The sequence below is a fragment of the Syngnathus floridae genome, chromosome 6 (genome assembly GCF_059516105.1).
Source record: "Syngnathus floridae isolate MCC-2025c chromosome 6, RoL_Sflo_1.0, whole genome shotgun sequence".
Classification (NCBI taxonomy): domain Eukaryota; kingdom Metazoa; phylum Chordata; class Actinopteri; order Syngnathiformes; family Syngnathidae; genus Syngnathus; species Syngnathus floridae.
Window position 1 is genome coordinate 6,934,492 of NC_142418.1, and position 24,222 is coordinate 6,958,713.

The 24,222-nt window shown below is 40.6% G+C and overlaps 2 protein-coding genes and 1 long non-coding RNA gene across 4 annotated transcripts; 1 reads left to right on the forward strand and 2 right to left on the reverse strand.

Moving 5' to 3' along the window:
* Positions 1 to 9,079: 9,079 nt before the first annotated feature.
* Positions 9,080 to 16,524, reverse strand: LOC148396216 (uncharacterized). The gene is made up of 5 exons (XM_088377505.1): positions 15,878 to 16,524; positions 14,035 to 14,211; positions 12,168 to 12,377; positions 10,076 to 10,289; positions 9,080 to 9,633 (listed from the first exon to the last, which is right to left on the reverse strand). The coding sequence occupies exons 1-5, from the start codon at positions 16,349 to 16,351 to the stop codon at positions 9,455 to 9,457; spliced, it is 1,254 nt and encodes a 417-aa protein (XP_088233631.1). The 5' UTR covers positions 16,352 to 16,524; the 3' UTR covers positions 9,080 to 9,454.
* Positions 14,115 to 17,856, forward strand: LOC148396217 (uncharacterized). Its single transcript, XR_015858843.1, has 3 exons — positions 14,115 to 14,196; positions 14,566 to 14,738; positions 15,929 to 17,856. It is a non-coding gene; the product is annotated as an uncharacterized LOC148396217 (long non-coding RNA).
* Positions 17,857 to 19,012: 1,156 nt separating this feature from the next.
* Positions 19,013 to 23,885, reverse strand: prpf18 (PRP18 pre-mRNA processing factor 18 homolog (yeast)). Of its 2 annotated transcripts, XM_088377512.1 has the most exons (10): positions 23,692 to 23,885; positions 23,055 to 23,132; positions 22,830 to 22,856; positions 21,794 to 21,895; positions 21,446 to 21,559; positions 20,979 to 21,125; positions 20,739 to 20,807; positions 20,521 to 20,661; positions 20,076 to 20,303; positions 19,013 to 19,774 (listed from the first exon to the last, which is right to left on the reverse strand). In XM_088377512.1, exons 1-10 carry the CDS (start codon positions 23,755 to 23,757, stop codon positions 19,694 to 19,696), a joined length of 1,053 nt encoding a protein of 350 aa, XP_088233638.1. In that variant the 5' UTR covers positions 23,758 to 23,885; the 3' UTR covers positions 19,013 to 19,693. The 2 variants fall into 2 exon arrangements, with proteins under 2 accessions (XP_088233638.1, XP_088233639.1); XM_088377513.1 differs by lacking the exon at positions 22,830 to 22,856 and having other exon boundaries at positions 23,692 to 23,884.
* Positions 23,886 to 24,222: the final 337 nt, after the last annotated feature.

Genomic DNA, 24,222 nt, shown 5'->3' on the forward strand with positions numbered 1-24,222 from the left:
TTAAAAGCCTATTTTGAAAAAAACACAAGACAGGCTTCAAAGTTTGACTTAAAAGCCTGCTTTCATTTGATTTACTATGACTGATTTTATTTTTTTAGTTACGTTTCTATGAGATGTAATATCACAGCATTATGTCTGTTTTTATTGTTTTTGTGGGAAAGGTATGGTTTCATTATCATGTGTCTAGTTACCTGAAATTAAATCTGAATGCAACATAATGTACACTATGTAAAAGTGACAATATCTATGTGGAAAAAATAAGCAAATTCGAAAAGAATTAAGAGCCCATAAACTTGACTGTTTTGGGGCATTTGGACCATTTTAATAAATGCTCAGATTTGTATTCATAAGTATTTTTTATCATTGTTGCATTATTATTTTCCCAATTAAAAAAAAAATCTTACATCCTATTTCATCTTAAATTTTAACCTGAAGCTGAAACAGAAGTTTCAACCCCTTTGCCTTGTCAGTAGGATAACAAACAAAAATACTAAATACTGCAGCAAAGCAAACAGATGCAATTTCGTGCAATGACTTTTTTTAACCGCTGCTTAAATTAAGGCTGGCTGGTGTGTATGTATGGCAGAGCAGTTTGTTTTGGGGCAGATAATGAAGTGTGCCGCTCTGAGGGAAGTGTGCGGGGCCCTGCCAAAGCTTAATTACAGATTCATCCGCTCTTATATATCACTGTTAGTGTGTGTCAACAAGCTGCCATGCATCAGCTGCTGCCACAGAAAGCTTTATGGCTCAAACTCGCCATGTGTGTGCGTGCATGTGCGTGCGTGTGTGTGGAAATTAAAGAGCAATAATTAATGAGAGGTGGGGAAGTTTAGCACCTGTTTCAGTCTTTGTTAATAATGACGTCTCGGTGAGTGTGCATGTGTGTGTGCGCGTGTGTAGAGGTGACATCAAGATAAACAAAACAAGTGCATGTGGCCCTCACTCTCACTAGGCGTAATAAAGCACATAAATAGTCTTTGGTGAACAAGTTAGGGAGCAAACTGAGACTTGAAACCGAACTTTGATATCATAACAACCTGTTTAAAAAGTAACTGAGGCTTTGGAAAAGCCACTGAGGGGCATATAATTGCAATTATTAGCAAAAGCAGCAAAATTCACATTCATGTCAGCTTGTCAGGGTTCGGTCAAGATAGCAAAACATTCCAAGGGAAAGATGGGAGCCACTTCCATTGACCCCGTTCACTGTTCACTCCTACAACGGCACAGACGGCCCTTTCTACTTGCGCCCATCTACAAAAATACAAAGAGAATCAAAACCCTATATATATATATATATATATATATATATATATACAGTGGGGGAAATAAGTATTTGACCCCTTGCTGATTTTGCAGGTTTGCCCACTTACAAAGAATGCAACAATCTACTATTTTAATCATATGTACATTCTAACAGTGAGAGACAGAATCCCAAAGAAAATTCCAGAAATTCACATCATATGAATTTATAAAAATTGATAACCGTCTGATGAGGAAAAACAAGTATTTGAACCCCTGGACAAACAGCATGTTAATATTTTGTAGAAAAGCCATTATTGGCCAGCACAGATGTCAAACGGTTTTTATAGTTGGTGACAAGCTTTGTGGCCCTTTCGGCAGGGATGTTGGCCCACTCCTCCCTGCAGACAGCCTCCAAATCATTCAGGTTCTGAGGTTGTCACCTGGCAACTCGAATTTTAAGCTCCCTCCAAAGATTTTCAATTGGTTTGTATAAATATATTTATTTATTTATTTATTTATTTATTTATTTATTTATTTATTTATTTATTTATTTATTTATTTATTTTTAAATAAACAATTTGCAAACATCTGCTTTTACTTGGAAAAACGTTCATCAACATTTTTGCAGACTTTCTGACGGATCTTATGGACCAAAACCATAAGTGAATCCAAATTTAAAATAATCATTTGTTGCACCACAACAGAAATTGAGTCATAATTGGACAAAAAATATTCAGAAAATTGTGGGATTGCAGAGAACCTGTGTTGGAAGGTGGTTCACACTATTAATCTATTTGTGATTGATTTCTTCACTCAAAATGCTAAAAATGGAGTTTGCCAACGCAATTTCTTAGTGGCTCAATTCTTTTCTCTCATTAGCTCTTCTTTTGATGCACTTTTGAATATGACTTCTGTGGAAGTTTTCTACTGTGCTGCAGTCTGATCGGGTTGAGCGGACAGAGGAGAACCTGTCGGAAATTTATGAAAAGAGACAGACATCAAGTGAAGGAATGTGTTTAACGTGCAGCTGCATTGACTGTAAAGTGCTGTCGTGAGCAACGATTCCAAAGTCAACTTGACCCAAAAAGTGAACTGTCCACCCTCCCCCTTCTACACACACTCACTTAAAAAAGTCACAATGCATGTCACTCACAGAGGATCTCCGCTCAGCATTTTCGCTGACTTTTTTCTGTCAGCCTTGCACAAACAAAACATCTCTAATGTCTGTCGGAGCAAACATGATCGCCATCCCCCACCATCGTCACCCCACCGCTGCTACGGCAACCCCCCCATCCCTCTCCGTCCCTGTCACAGTTGCTCATTCGCAGAAGGGATGAACGCGTTCCTCTCGGAGAGGAAGGCCCGAGCACCCGAGGGCAGCATGCTAACGTGGGACGGGATTGGCGGAGGGGGTCTGCGGGAGTGCGAGACTGAGTGGGCTCTCATGTTCTATCATCTAAAGCGTGTTTTCCATCTCATCTGCCTTCACTTGCCATTCTCTTCCTTCAACATTGGGCGTACTTGGTCCGCACGATGCAAGCTGACAGACCCGACCTGAGTGGTGACTGACTGCATTTTTTTACTTTGAGTGTGTGTGTGTGTGTGTGTGTGTGTGTGTGTGTGTGTGTGTGTGTGTGTGTGTGTGTGTGTGTGTGTGTGTGTGTGTGTGTGTGTGTGTGTGTGTGTGTGTGTGTGTGTGTGCGTCCATTGAAATGACGATAAATTGAGAAAAAATAAAACTAACATTATAACAACATCAGGCAGGTTAGTCGACGTGTGAACATCCATGTGTCAGTTCTTATTTTAAAAATGTTTTTTACTTAATTCCTTAAACTAATGTTTCATCTCATAATGCTTTATCTCATTTGCTCGCAACGATGCGTACGGTAACTTGAAAAACTTTGACAACCAGTTGTTTTTAAATGCACTTGATTTTGTTATGAAGAGTGTGCTTTTTAAATACAACCATAAAGACATCATTCTTCTCCCAATTAGCATGACTTTTGCATACATATTGTGATTACATTTTCTGCTCCGTCCAACTGCTTTCAGTTGCCATTCTCTTCCTTCTACATGGGCCTGCCTGCTCAGGCCAATGCGTACTGACAGGCCCGAGCTGCATGCGTACGCGCCGGCTGGCTGACTGACTGACTGCTCTTTTTGACTTTGGGAATGTGTTTGTGTGCGCCTGCGTGTGTGTGTCCTATGCGGCTCGGCTTTGCGATGGCTCTGATTTTTGTGGCAGGCCTGTCAGATCTCTCGTCCCTCCACGCCAGATCAATGCCAGCGCCGAGCAAGTGGCGGCGCGTGATGAGAGCCACCCGCCCCCTCCGACGGGTGCCCGCCAACAACAGGGAATATGTTCTTTCCGAGGAGTGGGCTGGTGGAGGCTGACTGACGGATGGACACACACACCCACACACGCACATTTTAGTGACAAACTAGAAACAGGAAGTTCTTCACTAACAGATGCTTCATACAGTGAGTTCACGCACACACTGGCCACATTAGGTGCAAAGTAAAAGAAGCCCTTCACACTATACAACCTGCAGGAGACCCCCATCTATCACAGTCTCTCGGTTTGCAGTAACACTATTAAGTGGGTTTTGTGTTTTACACCTACGGAAAACAACTACTGTGGGTTCATTTTATAACTTACGTCATTGGGCATGGTTGTGAGATAAAAAGCAGGATTACAGTATATAGATGTAATTTTGGACAACAAGTAAACTGTGCTTAAATACAGTATTTTGTAATTGAGAGCCGCTTTGTACATCTTTCACTAAAAAAAGAGGTTAGTGCTTCTATAATTGTCTGATTAGGATTTCTGTCGTCGTGGTTGGTCAGAACAAAAGTTTGATTGAAGAACTCAGTCAAGTGATTCACGTATTGAGGGCCGCTGTCTTGCATGTTTTCCATGTCTCCCTAGCCCAATGCATCTGGTTCAAAAGATTATCAGCAAACTCTGGAAGAATCTTGATAACGATCCAGATCATTTGAATCAAGTGTGTTGGATGAGGGAGACATGTAAAACACGCAAAACAGCTGCCCTCGAGGACCGGGTTTGGAGGATCTACTTCAATTTTAGATATTGAATACAGGAACCAGCAAATCGCAGGAGCGTATTATGCATGAGAGCAAAGAAAAATCATCATTTGGAGGTTTATTTTGATTTTAATACTAAAGTGCATTATATTCCAGAAATTGCAGGTTTTTTCTTTAATACAAATTAGCAATTCTTATTGACTAAATTATTTACTGTATCTTTTATTGTATTTTTTACATTAGCCATAATTACATTTTTACAGTATATTGGCTGTGTAGTTTGTACATAGCTAACATGCACACAGCCAAGCACTTTTTTTCTTTCCACACCAGCACCGTTTTTCTTTTCCGCCGCAACAGGAGAATATACTTGCGCTGTCAGAATGCCGCTTAGGAAGAAAAAAAAAAAAAACAGCACTTTCTGCATGAAAGTAGCTCGTACTGATGGAATGAAAGCCACGCAATAAATTCCTTCGCGACACATTTTTCACAGAGCGGGGAACCCAGATGCAGGCGGGACGGCAACAGGGCGAAACAGTTAATGCATGGCACCAAAAGCCATAACACTAAGTAGACGCTGCCCACTTAAATCTTTACATTCTTCATTCACTTTAGCTCACCAAACACGACAGTCCCCGTAGGCAAGTAATGAATAATCATTAGGGAAAGGTCCACAAATTATTGATGTAAAATAAGCAATGATTCTTTTTTTTTTTTTTTTTGAGGGGTGGCACAATTTATAGCCATTAACAAGTAACTTGCAATCCAATAAATGTCGGCATGGCTTTCAGTTAATTAAAGGCAAAGATATTATACAGTAATGCAGGGTGGCGTTTATATCTCGATTTCCACAGACTGCAATTTACTGCCCGGGCCTTTATTTGAAGGGAGCCACAAATAATGGCCATTAAGCCGTCACGGGACGGACAGGGATCACATTAATGAAATTAGATAAGGTGGGATGGCGATACGCCACTGGAGGCTCTCTGGAGACATGGGCACGCGTGTGCATGTGTGTGTGTGTGTTTTCCACATGCTTTTGTGTATTGTGTTCACCGTGCACTTTGTCCAGACACCGGCAGGACTCCACTTAGGTGTGCAACATGAAGGTCTGCCACCTCATCAGTCCTGCTGGGGCCGTCCACACACACACACACACGCAGAGTGGCACGTCTCTCCCACTAACAGGGAGGTGTCACTCGGGGAGGCAGCTGCAGTCACTGGTGTGACGGCTTGCCTCAAATCTGAGACCCTCGTCCCTGTCAACAGCAACCTGGCCCCCAGGCTACCTGTGACACACAACCCCCCCCCTTACCGCACCTCCCCAACTCCACACACACTCACATTTGAGAAGGAGTTGTCGGCTCGTTTCAATCGTGAGGAGTGATTTAGACCATATGGTTTTAGAAAAAAATATAATTGCATTAAAACGTCTACACAAACCATCCAAAGCCCAGGTTTTTCAAATATGGCAGCAAGATAAAATCTCTTCCACTAAGGCATGTTACCTATAACTTGCACAAGTGTGCACACCCTTTTATAAATGGGACATGTTGATCTGTGAAGGGTCATTGGGGAATCTCAAAATAGTGAAAGAGTAAAAAACTATACTAAACAACAGTGTAAGAAGTCATACAGAGGTCAAAGGTCACTTGCACCTGCAAAAATAAATACCTGTATGGTAGCAATATAAAAAGCAAATTATTTTTTCATACGATCCAGATATGAAATTGTCATAAGCTTATTTCTGTGACAATTGATGGGTTTTTTTTCTTCACAAAAACGAGTGCTGATTTTTCCTCTGAAATATTTATTAAGGATAAATCATCAATTTATCAGTCAAAAAAGGCTACTAATATGTTTTAAAATATCTGCACGGTACATATTTCCTATTTTAATAAAGACAATTACCATAAGGATATTCTTGCCCCAGATCAAAATTAAAAATATGCGGTCTGCAAGATTCACGACATGACACAAATATTGCCAAAGACCCAAATGATACCATTAATTGCTTTCTTTGTGGCTACAACTTGTTTGTGCAGGCAGCAGAGACAAGGCGGCCCTCACTGCGCATCGGATAAGGTGCCGATATCCAAGTCATGCAACAGTGACTTCCTGTCTGCGTGTCAAGACAGCAAGCAAAGGCCCGTCGATACCGGGCCGTGCTGGTGTCTTCTCAAGCAAGCAGGGAAAGGTGAAAACGACATCTTCATTCATTCTTGGTGGCTGTTTAGTTCATATGAAGGTGAATGTTAAAGGCCAAGATTGGAATAATATACATCTTATTGACTAATTCAGAGGTCATTTTCCCCTCTGTTTATAGTTTTGGTTTGTTTTTTGGAGCCTTTGATAGGTTTTGATCATTTCATTCTCTTTACTGTTCCCAGCTAATGTACAATAAAAATTGGAGAATATTTCTAAAAAGGTAATATTGAAATATAATACAATTACACACACAAAAATATTTTTAAAAATCAAAAATAAATAAAAAAAATCTTGAAAATAAGCGTACATTTATCAATTTTTCATGCATTGGTTACAAAGGGCATTGTAAACAGTTTTGGGCTCACTATTTAGCAAGTTAAAACTGAAGTCATATTTTCTATTTTGTTTAATTCCTTATCCGACCACAGAAATATTATAGTATCATTAATGACGTCTTCTCATTTATAAGAAAAGAAAAAAGTGGTGGATTGCTCACGATATAGCAAGATCAAGTCAATATAAGTGTTGACTAACTTATGTTTAAGTTATGTTTAAGCACTCACTAAATCTTGGTAAAGATAACCCTTAGTATATAATATAACAGAAATACCATTAATGAGGGTCTACCATTTTAAAAAGGGGCAATGTGGAAACATCACTATTCGGCAAGGTCAAGTCTTTTTTAACGACGACATAAGCATAAACCAGTGCATAAACCAACATTTAAAAAAAGGAAATATTTTTATTGTAAAAATAATTCCAATGCATGCATTTGTTCTTCACTTCATTTAATCTTGTCATTTTTTGTATGTGTGCGTTTTTATGTACCATTATTAATTTATTTCTGTGTTTGTGCTTGACAAAATTATTATTTGATTGACTGGATGAACCAAAGCAATTTTTAAATGTAAGCAAACAGTGCCCTCGTGTGGCAGAATGAAACATGTACCGGGCAAATTTTTCTACACAGGTACAAATCAAGTCCAGTAAATGTGTACAGTAAAACTTCCATTTTAGAGGAGATATTAGACTCGATAAATGAGTATAACGCAGTTGGATCCCACCTTGCAAGTCAGACTCGCTTAACATGTGTCATTGATCAAAGCCCGAAGTCCCCGTTGGGCAGTCTGATTCATTTACCAACTTGTCATTCCCTGCATTGATTATGTTGTCCTTCAACATGTTAATGACATGCAAAGATAAAAGATGTTGTTGTGATTGCGTCTCATCTACGTAATGAGAGGCCTTGCAAAAGAGCAGCGGGCCAATTCAGAGGGGAACACTGTTGACCTGAGAGGGTCAAAATGACCCACGATTGAGGGCGTTTAGGATTAGAATGGGGACACTTTCTATTTGCTTCACTGATGTGAAAGGTGCAAATTTTGTGACCCAACCCAGACTTACGCAAGTCAAGTGACCAGTTTAGATGCACAGTATTGGTACTTGGTTGACTAAGCATATCATGGATACAATTCTAGCCAAATTCCCCCATTGCATAATAGTTGTCTACAAAAAAAAATACAGTCAGATAAAACCACTATATCAGAGGTTGCATTCTAGTTTAAGTCTTTAACAAATACATTAAAAATTATGTTTTTATGCTGGAACTACAGGATCGTGAGTCTGCAATGACACAACACCTCATTTGCATTAATGGTTTGAAATTTATATGGAGCAATAAACAATTTGAAATAGCAGCCATGATGATTGACATGCTGCCATTGTCAACCTTTATGTCATTTGGGGTGATGTGGCAAGAGACGTCATTAAGTCGTGTTGTACTTTTCAAAGACACCGCTAGAAGACAGCAAAGCTCTATTTAAACTCAACACCCGATTCTATGGACGACAAGGAAAGGACTGAGGAGGTTAACTAACTCACTGATTATTAGAGTAGGCTAACTCTATTTGTGTCAATTTACAAGAGAGTTTTAAAACTGCATGGCTGCCACTCTAGTGCAACAGTAGTCTAGGTCGATTATTCACATAAGTATTTCCTTCATGGAGACGTGTTTTCTTTCTTTTTATTAAAATAGGATCAAGGATGCTGGAACTTTTTTCTCCCTCAATTTTGAGCTGTTTTGATGATGCATTACCCCGTCCTCTCTATTGAGTGATGTGTGTTGAAACCGAGGTGATCATAAAATGAACTTTTTTCGGTGTTGACAGTCTCTTGCGACTCTGCGCTTTTGCAATGGTACAATAAAAGCAAATCCACAGTTTTTTTTTCTTTGCATTACCAATGCAATTAGCTACCAAATATGACGCTTTCGTGGTACTTACGTTTTTTGACGAAGTTTTGCAGGCAGCATTCGCTCATTGTAGAGGAATCACCTGTCGCTGTAATTCCCTATTTTCAGTGGGTCTTCGGGTGTTGTCTGTGAAATGCACCTTGTTTTCTTCTTGGGCAGAGGCTCTTGTGATGAATAATCACTGTGCCTTTTCCTCATGGCAAAGATTCCCAATTGCGTCGGTTTACTTGACTTATTTCGCTTGTTTGTGAATGTAACATTTGCATCACGTGACGGCCACTAGACATGTGTAATGAGTCCGTGATAGACGAATGTCATAGACAGAATCTGGAAACTTTTCAAAATAAAATATTTTTCTGGGCTTGACTGATAAATAAACCGGAGGTCACTTGAAGGTTAGGGGTTAGGGTTATAAATTAATTCCTGGGTTAGCATTGCTTAGAGTTTCAAATACAAATTCGGATTGCGTGGCCAAGGATTGAGGACTACTTCAATTTGAAGTCCCTTTAAAAGTATAATCCTTAAGTATGTCATTATTTTACATACAGTATTAAAAAAGGACACAATCCATCACAAAAAAAAATATACTACTATATCAAAAACATCAGAAACTCAGTCCAGGGCGTTTTAGGTGAGTTGATGATACTCGTTGGCATTGGCGTAACCACCATGGGAACACAGTGTGCACCATCCATGAAAGCAGAAGTTTCAGGCATACATGGACTCAGTCAGACCTGTCTGCTTGAAGGTGCGAGCCACTTGTCTTGAGTGCTGCATCTTGGCCGAGAGAGCCTCCATGACGTCGTGCTGGTCCACGGCGGTGGCCGTGCGGTAGATGAATGTGCTCATGGACTCCAGGCCTCGTAGGCCTAGATTCACTCCGCAGCCTACAAGAGAAAATTTGGAGGTCCTAATAATTCAAACATATTGGATCAACATTAACTGGTGGACATTCCATAATAAATACTGACTGAATGAATACATTTCAGTATGATAACAAATTTTCAACCGTCTGTTCAGAACCGTTTGCCATACTTCCCACAGGTGGGTACAGAAGGAGCAGCACAATGAATGAAATTAAGGCATTAAATCATGATTCACAAACACAAATTCTTTACAGCCAGACAATCACAGAAAGGCTTTGCAAATTTTCATCAATACCTGTTTTAAATTTTGCAGTTCAGCTCCTTGCTAGAGAACAACAAGTTGTGTAAAAAGTAGTGAAACACTGAACAGTTGATCACACAGATAGACTTGCCAGAAACCACCATTACACTTGGACACGTGCGTTGAAATTTTTCCTGAAGATCGAATTAATATCACCCATACCCGTGTCAAAGTTGAGGACGCGGGCCGCCTCTCCCTCCACGGTGACAGCGACATTGTCCCCCTCGATGTAGGCGGCGCTGACGCGTCTGTGCGACAGCTGGACCTCAAAGAGGCGGCGGCTGCACTGCATGTGGTAGAACGTCATGTCATTCAGCCGCGGTTCGATGTCCGTCTTGTACGCGTTGAAGGACTGATAGAAGATGTTCTTCATGATCTATCCGAGCAAAGAAAGAAAGACGCTCCTTACAGTGACATTTTGGATAATAAACCTCTCAAGGAAAGAAATGTTTATCATTCTGTGACCTGGAGGTTTGTAACTGTAATGTGATTTTTAAATTAAGATATTTCTCTTATTATCGTGATGTAATACAAGTGGTTCTTCACAGAGAATAAAGAATCCATGCCAGTGCATTGAGTATTATTTGTGAGCTCCAACATTTGTGTTGAAAAATCTATTTATCACAGGCACCACTGTAGCAATTATTTTTTAAAGAGGAAGTCAAATGAATGCATGAACATAGCTAAAACGGTTCACTAAATGATGAGATGTAGACACATAAGGACATATTCAATATGAATTAAACAGGCAAAATCCACCTGTTTTCGATCTATCTAAGGGGGCGGCCAGATTGCCACTTGCTGTCTATTGAAAATGACATCACAATTGTTCAGGTCTCAGGTCACAACCAATCACAGATCAGCTTCTGAAAACTGGTGAGCTGTGATCGGTTGTGAGGTCTTTGGTCACAACCTTTCACAGATCAGCTTCTAAAAAACTGGTGAGCCGTGATTGGTTGTGTCCTGAGACCTTGCAACTATGATGTCATTTTCCCCGAGTGAATTTAGCCTGCTTAACTCATTTTCCACAAACACAATATTAATCCAAATGCAGTGTTTGAACTAGTGGTTACACGTTTTTACAAAGAAATTTTGGTGTGGACTTTCTCTTTAAATTGACTTGTTTTGGTGGCTTGGAATCAATGATGGGTCATCAAAGCCCTGAAGATGACTATTTTCCAATTCAAGAGTAATGACAATGCCAACCAACATCTTGCAATCTCTCCTCCTTTTCAGTGACGCTTGTCTTCTTTCTACGCAACCTGGCGCAGACATCTGTTACCAAGTAACGCGACACACCAAGTGAATGGACACCCACGTAGCAACAAGGATGGCCTTGCCACGCACCTGAGTGCGTATATTGTGCGGCCACAAAAAGAAAAACACACACACACACACACACACACACACACAATTCCTCTGAGTGCATCCACAGACTTGAACATGCTTTCAAAAACAACAGCACGGGCGCACGCACACACACGCACACACACACGCACGCACACACGCACGCACGCACACATACACACTCTAATGGACTTCAACATAAGCATGGCCCAGCTGCTAAGTGCAAGGTGGTGAATACCTAGAAAAGCACCTTCCGTAAACATGGTTCAGACGTTTGGTCAGTGCATTAGCAGCAACGGATTTTGTCATTTAGGTGCTAAAGGCGAACGGCATATTTGCATACTATTAAGACTTTGACTATTAATTTTCATCATCAATTAAAAGATATAAACTCGAGAAAATTCCTTAGTCCGTGCTCTGAATTAAGTCCTTAAACTCATTTTAATCGTTACTATATAATATGTGAATCAGATCGTCACTTTTACTGTAATCAATAATATCAAACATCATCAACAGTTTATCATTTTGTCGACAAGATGGAATCATCCATTGCATGAGAAGTGTGCGGGAGCATTTGGAACAATCATGATGTATTCAGCATGTTTATTTGGTTTTAAGTGTGTGAATTAAGACTAACGCAATAGCAAGTGCTTTAAAATTGAATAAAATCTGGAAATGAGCAGTTTGCACTATTATTAAGAGTATTTGTTAAGGACTGATAATTAGCAGAATATTATAATGTCAATGGTAGTAATATTCAATGTTGGTAATATTGTACTATTTATGGAACGCACAGAATATACATATGCTTTTTTTTCTACGACTGCCTTCCACTAAGTAGAGGGGAAAACATTACAAAAAGACAGTTGGTACTATTATTGAGAGGCAGGGCATACAAGTATCTTACCGAGGAGTTGGCCGTGTGTCTAAGGAAGCGGACCATCCTGGCATCAGAGGCGGGACAGGCGAGGGCCATGTAGCGATTCCTGAAGGTGCCATAGATCTTCAAATGGAACCCTTGCTTGGCCAAGAGGTTGCGGTGCTCCCGCTGGGCTTCCACCCCGTACGCGGATAGGTCGAAGTAGAGACTGTGGGCACGGATCTCCGGAGTGGGCACCTGTCGAGAAAACAACGGAAAAACAAGGAATTGTCATTGTAGGTTTTGTGTTATGATGTAACAGTGAGACCTGTTTACACAACATCGCCCCATACTGAGTTTCTCTGACCATGATTTAATTAGATAGACAGAGAGAAGATTCAGAGCCACTTTCAAGTAATTGCTGGGATACAATATCTGGTATAACGACGAAGAAAATGCATAAAACATTGTCGGTATCATAGAAAAACGCTTTATGAGGCAATGTTTTATAATTGGTTGCCAGTATTTGTTATGTTTACGGTTAGAAATGTCCATGCTAGTGATTGATTTATTTGGTGTTGGGATTATGAGGGGCTCCTTGGAAACATTTTGAGAACCTCTAATTTGGGCAATATGTGCTATGCATGACCTCCGAGGTGATGAAGTAGGGAACATACAGTACACGATTCCCTCTAATGGATCTATTTCAGTCCAACACTACAACATTACATCCCCATCCTCCCTCCAGCCGGAATTGATTCATCTCCCTTGTAGTGACATAAAGCAGCCAAGTGGGATCAAACAGCATTTAGTGGATGGCGAGATGATGGGGACCGGGACAGGGACGGGAAAGGACGGCGAGCGAGGCTGACAGGGTCATATCCTGGGAGGCAAATTCAATCAGAACAGGAAAGAAGCCTGGAGGGGGGGGCAAATTAAGACGAGGCCACATGACCTCTGTAGCGTGGAGGACGTGATGTGAATAGTTTAAATACAAAAGAGAGTGTGTACCACCATGTACATTGAGCATAAAAAGTCAACACACCCCTATTCAAATGCCTGGTTTTGCGGCATAAAGAAATTATACCAAGACAACTTTAGAACTTTTTCCACTGATAAAGTGGTCTGTATCGTGTACAAGACCATATTTTTTAGATATTTTTAAGAGGGGAAGTAAAGGTTCAGTCTTGTTTTTTGGACATAACACAAATGTGTACATGAAATTTTGGTATGGTCCAGTGACATCAACATTTTGGCCATAATTCCAAAAGGTATGTTTGGTGTAAACACAACCCTGCTCAGTGCTCACTACAAAAATAACACCATACTTACACATAAGGTTGTTTTTCTTGAGCTGAAACTGAGTCGAGGTGGACGACTTGATGAACAGTTAAAAAAAAAAGTCATTGTGAGCACAGAGCATTCAGGCTTCAGTGGGAAAGCCATAACAAATATCAGGAAAAGCTTACCAGAACATCTAAACATTTTCACTTGAGTTGTACAGGTTTTAAGTCACATTAACACATCATGAAAACTTGGCATTTGAACAGGGGTACATATCCTGAATTTTTTTATCCACTGCATAAAGATTCACATAAAAATTACTGTTGTATAGAACCCACACAGCATGCTATGGAGCTGTAAATGTGATTATATATATCATATCAAATATTGGTGCCTGTATTTATATTGGTGAAATAAATGTTGGAAATTGTCAATAAAAAGCTGTCTTCCACCTCGTGAGAGGCAATTTTCAAAAAGTCAAAATACTTTTACTGACATGCTTATATTCATCACCGCTTTTATTATGACCCATTTGCTCAGTTTGTGGCTTTATTCTCTCTTTAATATCCTGTTTCGACTGACTCCGCTCCGTACACTTCAGTATGTTTGTCCTTGCGTTTGTTTATTGCACCTGTCTCTGGTCCAGCCTCTCGATGCTGGCGTTGGCTCCGTAGGCGTGGCACGACTCCACCATGTAGTCAGAGCTGAGACCCAGTACGGAGCAGGAGTCGCCGCACGAGCCGTCGGCCACCACAATCACGCGTGGCCACTCCCTGGCAGGGATGCGTCGCAGGTAATCCTCAGTGAACTAGTGAAAAAAAAAAAACACCTGTATTATCTTGCCATTATAGAAACTATCAAAAAAATGCCGTGGCACACGGCTGTGCCATGCAGCAAACATCATCTGGAGCAGGCAACAATTAGTACTCATCTATTGATAACATGACCAGAAAAAAAATATAAACATTTATTTATTTATTTATTTATTTATTTATTTATTTATTTATTTATTTATTTATTTATTTATTTATTTATATGTTTGTTTGTTTATTTATTTATTTATTTATTGTCTCTTCTATCACACTGATTGCAGGTGGGTCTGCGGCATATGTAAGGACAGTTATGTGGCAGTAATGCAATGCTACTTTTTTTTCCTTGACAGAAGTCTCCCGCTTCATCTTGCAAAGTCATCGGCGCCAAGGCGAAATGTGGACGTGTGAATGTAAAACAAGCTGGTCATGTGCAGGTTTGGATTGCGAGCATTGCTGTTTAATGAGGCGGAGAGGGGGACAAAAAGAAGAAGTCTCTGGTCTGCAGCCATGACACAAATATTCAGTGAGCATTCAGTCCATCACCCACTCTGCATACAAATAATACATTCATGCCAACTTGGGTTGAGCTCTGGCTGGAAAGAGAAGGGATGAGGTGTCACCCATTATTCTCATTATTACAATTGTGTGTGTGCACAGGGGGAAGAAAGACTTGCGCAGACTCAAGAAATTCTAGCATGGAATATTGTAAAAAAGTTGAGCACATTGGATTCAATCAACATTTCAGTAGACTATGACGTACAAAAACATTAACCACTAACTGCAAGCACTTTCTTTACATTTTGTTTTGTTTTACAAAACTGTAAGAAAAGTGCGATTTTAGCAACAAATTGTAGAAAATGGGAAAGTCTTGGCACATATTGTGAATTAAGCAATAATTTGTCAAAGTTTGATATTTTTTGTGCATTGTTCTACTAAATTCTAAGACACCTGACATCATGTAATCATGAACATTGTCTAATGCCACTTGTAACCTGAACAAGGTTGTGCAAGTGTACACACCCTCTTTTACATGGATGTGTTTATCAGACTGCATTTTTTTGCATGTGTTTGCGAGGAATTCAAGCTTGATCTTCATGGCCATAATTCCAAAATGTATGTTTGGTTGTTTGTTCGGATATTAGGATATACTATGTGATTTGTAACTTTTGAACTTAGCCACAACCTCATCCACAAGGGGATGTGCACACTCGTATGACCCCATTTTCAGTTATTGTATTTTCCCTTTTTCAATTATTTTTAATAACTGAATGTTACGGGTTAGAGGTCACATTAATAGTAGAAAGTTTATAAATGATTTATCTTGGTCATTTTATCATCACTAAAACATGGCATTTAAATAGGCGTGTGTAGACTTTTTATAGTCACTATATATGAAGATAAGTGAGAAAATTATTTCCACACACCTGATGATGGTGTTTTGGTTGCCAGTTTGTCCCTTTAGAAGTGTCTATCATACCTTACGGTAGTTTTACAATCTTCTCAATACCGTAGAAACATTTCTGACATCTTTTTAGATTTGTACTGGCACCAGGCGGTGCAACCCACCTTTTTCAGTTTTTGCCACCCAGAAGTACTTCGGCTCCAAGTGTTTACAAACGTTGTGAAAAGGCATAAAAAAAAACATGTACGTGTTCCAAATACCTTAGTGCCAAGTTGCACCCTGACGTCCACCTGCTGCTTCTTCTGCTCCAGGATGCTGAGCAGGTACTCCTGGAACACGCCCATTTTGGTGAAGAAGTGCTCATCGTGCCAGCATCCCTCCATGTTGTCAAAGTCCACGCCGAGTCCCAGCAGAAAGTCAACGCTGCGTGGGTCCAGGGCGATCTGCTGCGGCCGGCATAGCAGCGCGCTCCGGTTGCGCTCGTCCAGCACGGTCAGCTTCAGCACCTTCCCCGAGCGGACAGCGACCAGGGCGGCCGTCAGCCCTACGGGACCCGAGCCCACGACAAGCACCGAGATGCGGGCGCGCCACCGCCGGACCCCGTCCAGGCCGGCTTTGAGCGCCACGTAAACTGCCACCGCCACCACCGTGCTGAGCGCCGTGTCGTAGGCGAGGGCGCGGAACGTGTCCTCAGCCTCCTCCACGCCAACGTGTTGAGATTGCACGCCGTCCATGACCCGAGGACGCGGAGGAGGCGGCGGCGGTTGTGTCTGGATAAGAGGCAAGAGGAGAACGGCCTCCCTTTCGTCCGTCAGCGAGAGGGAGAAGGCTGTCCCACGGGGTAAACACTGGCCGCCTGCGACGTGCCATGTGCGTCCTCACTCCCTTACTCCCTCCCCTTAGGTCTCGCTCACTCGCTCGCTCTCTCTGAGAGTATAGGGCCAAATACCAAAAGTTAACCCTTAGACGTATTGGTTGAATCAAATATGCCCCGTTTTGACATTTGACAGCAATATCAAATAACAAATATCCCAAATGTCATTCTTTCACCTGAAATTGAATGACCTATAAGAGGATAATGAAAGAATGTCATTCTGTTGTACAAGCAAGTTGGTGTACACTGAGGTTGCAGGGCAAATGTGACTCATGTCTACTAGTTATCAGTGTATTAAATCAAGAATTTTGACTTTCGATACATGTGGATTTTCTGTGGGACAGCAGTGATAACATTCCAAAAGTTTGAAACCATCCCAAGAACAGTCAATGTTCCCACCAGATTTGGAAAAGTTACCACATTGGAACATGGGGGAAACTTGCATCAGGAAAAATGTACAAGTCATGTATATGTGTTTTCTTACAGGACATTGGTGACTTGTTTGTGGGAGAACTTGAAACAACCCTGAGAACTGTTGCATGTTATCACCACATTTGCACCATGATCTTCAAAAGGTCACGGGAGAATCTCAAAACAGTGAGAGTTCGAGGGAAAAAAATCCACAATATAGCAGTGGACAGGATGAACCGTACACAAATGTTTTGATCCTGAACTCAAGAATTGACAAGCGTGTTGTTGCTTTGATTTCTGCAAAAGCAGATGCAATTCCATAGCAGCAGGTTACGGCGGTTCTGGTTCTACCAATCCATAAATGGCACCCTTTGTCCCTCCTTCTCTTGATTCAATCCTACGCCTCGAACAAAAGGCACTCAGAGAACAGCTTTTTAATCAGCTTGCCTGCATCCTCATCAGAGAGAAAAATCCTTAAGGCCTCACTGTTGCCATGGTGGATGACATTAAAGCATTCAATGCTATATGCAAAGTAGGACGCAGTTGTTATGCCATGAAGAAAAAGAGGACACGAAACTCTTGAGTAGAAAAATACGACAAACCAAATGTTAGGTACCGAGTACTTTGTTACTATTGCTAAGTGATGTTTTCAGGTATCCGTTACTTTAATTTTCTGTCGACATTATACTTTTACTTCCTGTAAGATCCAAACGCCATCAATTCACATTGGCTTCCTCGCAGTAAAAGGGCAGTATCACTTGGTGGTGTTGATAAATCCTTAAGATGGTTTGCCAACTGTCAAAAAAGATCAAATTGGAAAAATAAGGAAAGACAGAATATTAGTATATAATCATGTTTTAAGCTCATATTTTCCGTATCGGTAAATTAATGTTCAGAACAAATGCTAACTTTGTTTTTTCATGTTAATTATGTGCCCTGAATCAATAAAAATTTGGGAACACAGTGCTATTTTCTGTATTAAAAACAAAATTGGGAAAATGGTTGAAACTGATTTCACAAACATTTAGTAACAGTGCCCCTGTACAACATTTGGACTGCTGAGAAGCACAATGAATGTCTCTGGTGTGCAGTCAGCCGTGTGAAATGATAACACATAGCACAGTCAATTGTGTGTGTGCCATGGCCGTTCCAGTTCAGGGTTCTTGTGACGCGTCACTACTGGACTGCAGCCAACATATTTCGCTTACTTAACTCAAGGGCGGATAAATGCCAACATGGCTGAACAAACACAATGATCCCCTCACAGTGTGCAAACATTTCAGCATTCCCGCTGTTGGAATAAATTGTCATCGGACGTCAGCGCAGGAGAATCCGACACCGGCAATTTGCCTGTCAACCTAACCTGGCTCAGCCTGGCGAAGTAATGACGTGCGAAGCAGGCGAAGCCGGAGCCGTAGTGACGCGCACGCACAGCAGACCAGACGACTGGGAACATCAGGAACACCAAATCACCATGGTTACACACACGGTGTAATAAGGTCGGAGAGTGAGTGACGTCGGACTCTACTATCTCATCAAGATTCTGGAGCGCGGCCATCTGCATTCTGGCATAATACATCTATACAAGGGATTATGACGACAGACTCTTTTGAAACATGGTTATAAAATAATGTTTTCAAACATTTGCAAAGGAGATCTTTTATCTGGAAAAAAATGTTAGCAACAAAAGTCCTAACCTAACATAAAAAAACAATTTAATGATGAGGCCACAGAGAAATCAGATAAGAACCTAATTTCAAAACCCTTTAGTAAGACTCTGTGCAAAAGAAAAAATGAATAATAGAATAACGAATGGCATAACTTGGTTATACTTGGAAAATAAAAGAGCTGAAGGTCATGGAAAATAAATTACATAATTTGGAATTTCCCTGGAAAAAAGCAACAACTGAACTCTTCGTGAATTTAATAGGTTAAAAAATACTTAAAGAAGTACAACATAATACATAATTTGAATTTTCCTAACAATCTAACAAAAACAAAAAAGGTAAGAGCCTGCTGCTGTGAGAATCTTTTTTAAAAAAGCTCCCCAAATTAAGGTAGAGATTAAAGAAAACCCCCTCGAATGAGTAGAAAATATGACAAACTAGAGTTTCTGAAACCATTTCTTTAATGTTTTAAAAATAACATAAAAGGGGTGACAGTAATTTCAGATAAACTGAGAATTTAGTAGGAATTTATTTATGTATAAAAAAATTTAGCTTTTGAAAGTGCTCTTTTAATATTTGGAAAAACAAAATCAATATCAGATATAACTGATTACAGACTAATTTAGAGGGATTTTGGATTATTTGGGGTTGCCTAGAACATGTGATGAACACGCCATGTATAAATAGAAATCTGCTTCTTTTACAGCATGCGGTTGGAAAATAGTGCAGCTGTTTTGGTGTGATTTCCTACTAAATTCTCCAGAGTATACTGAAAACAGCAAGCGTAACAAAAGATGCACACACCTGATTTGGCAGGGGTGGGTGGGTGTAATAAAACTTACACGAAAGGATCTTCCGCTTTAGACAGCACAGTGGCTCACACTAAATGCTAAATCACAAATGTTTCCTGAAAGAACAAAATTCTGTGAGTATCCATGATTACGCATGTGCTCAAAAGACCAACAGGTTATTATCGACTGAGAAAAATGAGATGGTGAGCAAACCAATGAGCGTCGTGACGAGTCTGAGGGGGATTGGTGTCATCTCCATCAAAGAGTGACTTTTGCAACAACTTGCCATTTTGACACAATCCATCTGCTTGAATGTTCAGTTGCGGCGTGGCATTAAAGCGCGTTGTATTCCACACACTTGGATGGAACCGTCGTGAAGTGTTTTTGGCAGATGGTCATCAGCCTCTTTAGTCCCTGCGCAGGAGGAAGAAAATTGTGTCATTTGGCAAGTAGTGAATGAAATGGAAATGTGTGCACATGTGCAAGGTTCAATGAGGACTCAAAATTGTCCTCAAGTGAGAATACGAGTAATTGTCTGTGCCCTGTGATTGGCTCTCAGCCAGTTCAGGTGGTACTCTGCCTCTCCAGTTCACCCACCACCAATGTATGGGTGGATGTCTCAATGGATGTTATTGACTGATGATTCAGTTTGGCCGTTTGTAAACCCGACACGGATAACCAAGATAAGCAGTTAGTCGAGTCACCGTTTGCACACCTGAATATACTTCCTCTGCGTTTCATCGTTGAGGACATGAGCCACGTGCTTGGAGAAGATCTTCTCTCTGCCCGTACGGGCGTGGATGCCCACCATGGTCACACCAATGGGCCAGGGGGCGTTTCCAATGGCCATCTGGAGATACGCGTCGTTTGCCTTGACATACTCTCTCTCCAGCATGAATTTGATGATGTCAGTGATGGACTCCTTGATGTCAGCTGGTAAACCCTGACATGACAGAGAAAAATTAAGTTGGCTGTGAAAGCTGAGTACATTAGTGTGGGGCTGCAAAATAATGGAATTCTTTTTTCATCGGAAGTAATGGATATTTATGTGCATTTACTCAATTGTAAGTATATGTATGAAATATAAATGACACAAGTCAACAGTAGATGTCGACACATGACTGTCAGCATACACCAAGCAAAGAGCCACAACACGCTACCTTCTTCCTGAGCTTCCTAAAGAGAGGTTTGAGGTACGACTCTGTCTGCGAGTGGGTGGCACTGGCCAGCTTTCCCTGAACGCTGCGCTTCACATAGTCCTCGCGACTGTTCAGATCTTTGGCCCACACGCCAAGAAGGAACTGGAATGGGAACAGAAATGACAATCAAGTCAACTGGCAGAGAGCCTCGTGGCAACAATTGGCGCCGGTTGTCTTACGCGCAAGAACTTGTCGATGACCTCCTGGTCCCCGTCGTCATCCCCTCTTCCCAGAGTTTTACCGAGAGCCTGTATAAATGATAAATATGCATCGGACAACATCCAGTGTGGAGTTCTGAGTATAAGTAGCGGGTACACACAAATGAGACTCTTGAACTAAGAAACAGCCTTGCTTTGAAGGTTAGCAGTTTTTAGCTAGCCCCCCCATTTCATGTCTAATTTTCTAGGATGTGTGAGTACCTCCAGTTCTTCAATAGTGGTGTTCTCTTCATGCACTTTGAGGTCATGCTGCGTGTCCTGTTCTCCCGGCTCTGTCCCACCAACAATTTCGTTTAGGTACTGCTGGTCAATCTTGTCCATGGCCGCCTTCAGGTCATTTCTATAACCCTACGCCACACAGGAAGTTGATGTTAATAACATGAACAACATGTGATAAACACAGCTTGTGCTCTCTGTGTTGCAGCTGAGCTCTGACTGTCAAGTGCAGTGTGGAGTACTGGTCAGACAGTTTACCGTGGTTTTAATTCGACTTGAGTGGCCGCATATGTGAAGCTCACTCATAGCCTAAATTTCGGCTTGCAACACAAAACAAAATAAACCAAGTGATCGCTCATAACTGAAAAAGTCCCAAATTGGCTCACTGGTAACTTAAAAGTATCACTGCGTTATTGGTTTTGTATTCCACCTAATGGTGCGTAGAGCTATACCTTGTTCACTTCTGGAGTCAGAATCTCAATCTTACGGAGTCTCTGGAAAGCATCGTAGTCGGACTCTCCGAACAGTCGGATTGGCTCGCCTCGTTCCCTCAGCCGTCGGATGACCTAGTCACATTGATACAAAAGACACATTTGTGTAATCATGAGTGTCTTGCTGGGAACCAACGATTTTAGGCTCAACATCTACTTCATTTGACATGCTGAGCACATCTTCCAGGTTCAACGACTACATCTTTCAACATAGCTTATAAAAGTCCACACATTGAGGATCACTAGTAAGGAAACGTGCTCTTTTTTCTCTGTGATGAATTAAAGTGAAATGGACCCAGCTGAACTCACCTCCTGCCTTGACAGCGTCATGGGCAGCTTCTCTTCCGTTAGTTCCAACTCCAACACGGGATTAGCAGAGGTGGATGTTTCATTCTCTTCTTTTTTATCGATCTTCAACAGAAAAATGAATACACAGAGTTTAGTATTTGAATCTCAGATGAAATGCAGATTCAATGAGTGAAATTTGAGGCAGCAACAACTTTTGGATCTCAGAATTCAATGAGGATGACAGCACAGATTTCCATGCATATATTCCTGAAACTCCAAAGAAAAGAAAAGTGTGATGTATTCTCTAATTGGCTGCAAGCGGTTACTTCTTCAAAAATAAAGTGGTGAACTCCAACATGCTTTCATTGACTCATGCAGAACTGATCATTTGAGGATGTTCTTAACAGGTTTAACCAAAATAATATGGTAGAGCAAAGATGAGAGATTTAAATGATGGCGGGGCCCACAATTTTTCATCGGAGACACTCATGTGGTCAAATATAAGCACACACTTCTTAACATCATACAAAAAACGATCAACCGCCAACATACATTTTCCATGAAAAATGGTGGTTTGACCCCCCCCCAAAAAAAAACAAATGAAAATGTTTTTATTGTTAAAAGAAAAATCTGTAATCACAAGAGTAAACATGATCATAATTTCTCTCCCACTATTAAAAACAAATCAAACATGGAGAGCAAATAAAAATGTTCCAAATAATAGAACAGCAATCAAAGTAAAAAAAAACCAAAAAGTAATTATAGAACAAACACGTCCAATTTCAAATCAGTCTCCATGCGGACAAGCACATTAAAGATGTGTTCTGATTTGGCAGTGTGGCTTCTGTTCCTTGTTAACTTTTAATAATTCAATGAAACAAAGTCCAGTACAAGGAGCAGATGAAATTACATATCACCATGGAGAACTGAATCAAAATCATTGCAGGTATCAAAAGGTATCAAGGAAGTAGAAGCAGTATGACAATGTGCATTACAAAAAAGAAAAGTAAACTCAAAGTCTTTTAACCATGCATCCTATCGTATCAGTTACCCATACCTGGCTGTCAGGAGTCTCTCTCTGAACCTACAAATGCAGGTGGCAAGTTGAGGAGAAACAGCATAGTGAGGACAAATGCAGACACTAAATGCACACCTGAACCACCTTGCAGGTGTGCGAGAAAGAAAGAGTGTGCGTGTGTGTGTGCACATGCGTCTGAACGGTGACAAAATACTGAAGAGATGTGAGATCTGTTTGTGTGTTTGAATATGAACCAGAATCCACCTTATAGCCGCATCTTTGGAAGTAGTCCTCCTCCTCCTTGCGAGCAAGATCTCCTCTTTTGAAGAATCTTTTGGAGTCCTAGGAACAAAAAAAAGGGGGTGGGGGGTTTTATGATTTACTTCTGCTGCAGGGGCAACATAGTAAATGGGACACTTTATGAGGTACACATGAACACACGACTGAGTAATACGAGGTTCATACGAACACAATCTGGTCTAAAACATCAGTATTGTGCACACAGAAATAATCAGGCTGAATCAGATCCCCACACACACACAATATATAAACATACCGTATAGTGAAAATACAAGTACATATTACACGTATATATACTTACATAACTTAAAATTGTACATTCAAATGTTAAACGTAAAATTTACGGTACAGGATGGGCACCATTTTTTTTGCCATTTTCGTCCAGTTTGCACAACTTTAACGCTTCGGACAACATTTGCTGATAATGATAATTTCAGTTTTGTAAATAAAGCTAGCCTGAGGATTAAGGGTCTATCGCTCGTGAGGCATATATACTGTATAACACGTAAAAGAGAAGTGCTTCTAGATTCTAGAATCTAGAACGTTCCTTAAAATAACAAGTTAGCATTAGCAAAGGGGGCTAACTAGCCAACACACTCACGTCAACGAGTTGTTTTTCCTCGATGAGTTTCCTCTTCCTCGCGATCTCTGCTTTGAGAATATCCATCCCGGCTATATAACAGTAGTCGATGTTTATTTTATTCCTAAAACAAACGTATCCTACTAGAAAACGATCATCAAGTGCCTACATTAACAGAGCTTTCAAGACAGGAAGTAAAACGGTGAGATTTCAGTTTAAGAGTATGTTCAGCTACTCACGAGAATATTTCAAAATAAAAGCATAGAACTCGGAGGCGATTCTTCAGATTTAAAATAGAACACAATCAAGTAGGCGTATAAATATGCGTGTCATATTAACCATGTAGCCTGTACTTTTTAAAATCAAAATCCATGGAAAATTGTTTCAAGCAAATTAAGTAGCATAAACTGTTGTCCAGTTAATGAAGTGATGTCTTTTGGAAATTAAGGATGTTTGAATCATGAATATGTGTTCAAATTAATATTGTTTATAATAATATATTACAGAGAAATACTGCAGTGAGCACAGAGTAGCTACCAGGCCCACGAGACT

Bases quoted from the DNA above. Each gene is read 5' to 3' on its own strand.
- LOC148396216 (XM_088377505.1), bottom strand. From the start codon at position 16,351: ATGGACGGCGTGCAATCTCAACACGTTGGCGTGGAGGAGGCTGAGGAC. The intron at 14,212-15,877 runs GTATTTGGAACA...TTTTTTCACTAG, and splicing joins GGGTGCAACTTGGCACTAAG to TTCACTGAGGATTACCTGCG. The intron at 10,290-12,167 runs GTAAGATACTTG...TTGCTCGGATAG, and splicing joins GACACACGGCCAACTCCTCG to ATCATGAAGAACATCTTCTA.
- prpf18 (XM_088377512.1), bottom strand. From the start codon at position 23,757: ATGGATATTCTCAAAGCAGAGATCGCGAGGAAGAGGAAACTCATCGAG. The intron at 23,133-23,691 runs GTGAGTGTGTTG...TTTTGTTCCTAG, and splicing joins AGGAAAAACAACTCGTTGAC to GACTCCAAAAGATTCTTCAA. The intron at 19,775-20,075 runs GTGTGCAAACGG...CCTCCTGCGCAG, and splicing joins CGCAGAGGAAGTATATTCAG to GGACTAAAGAGGCTGATGAC.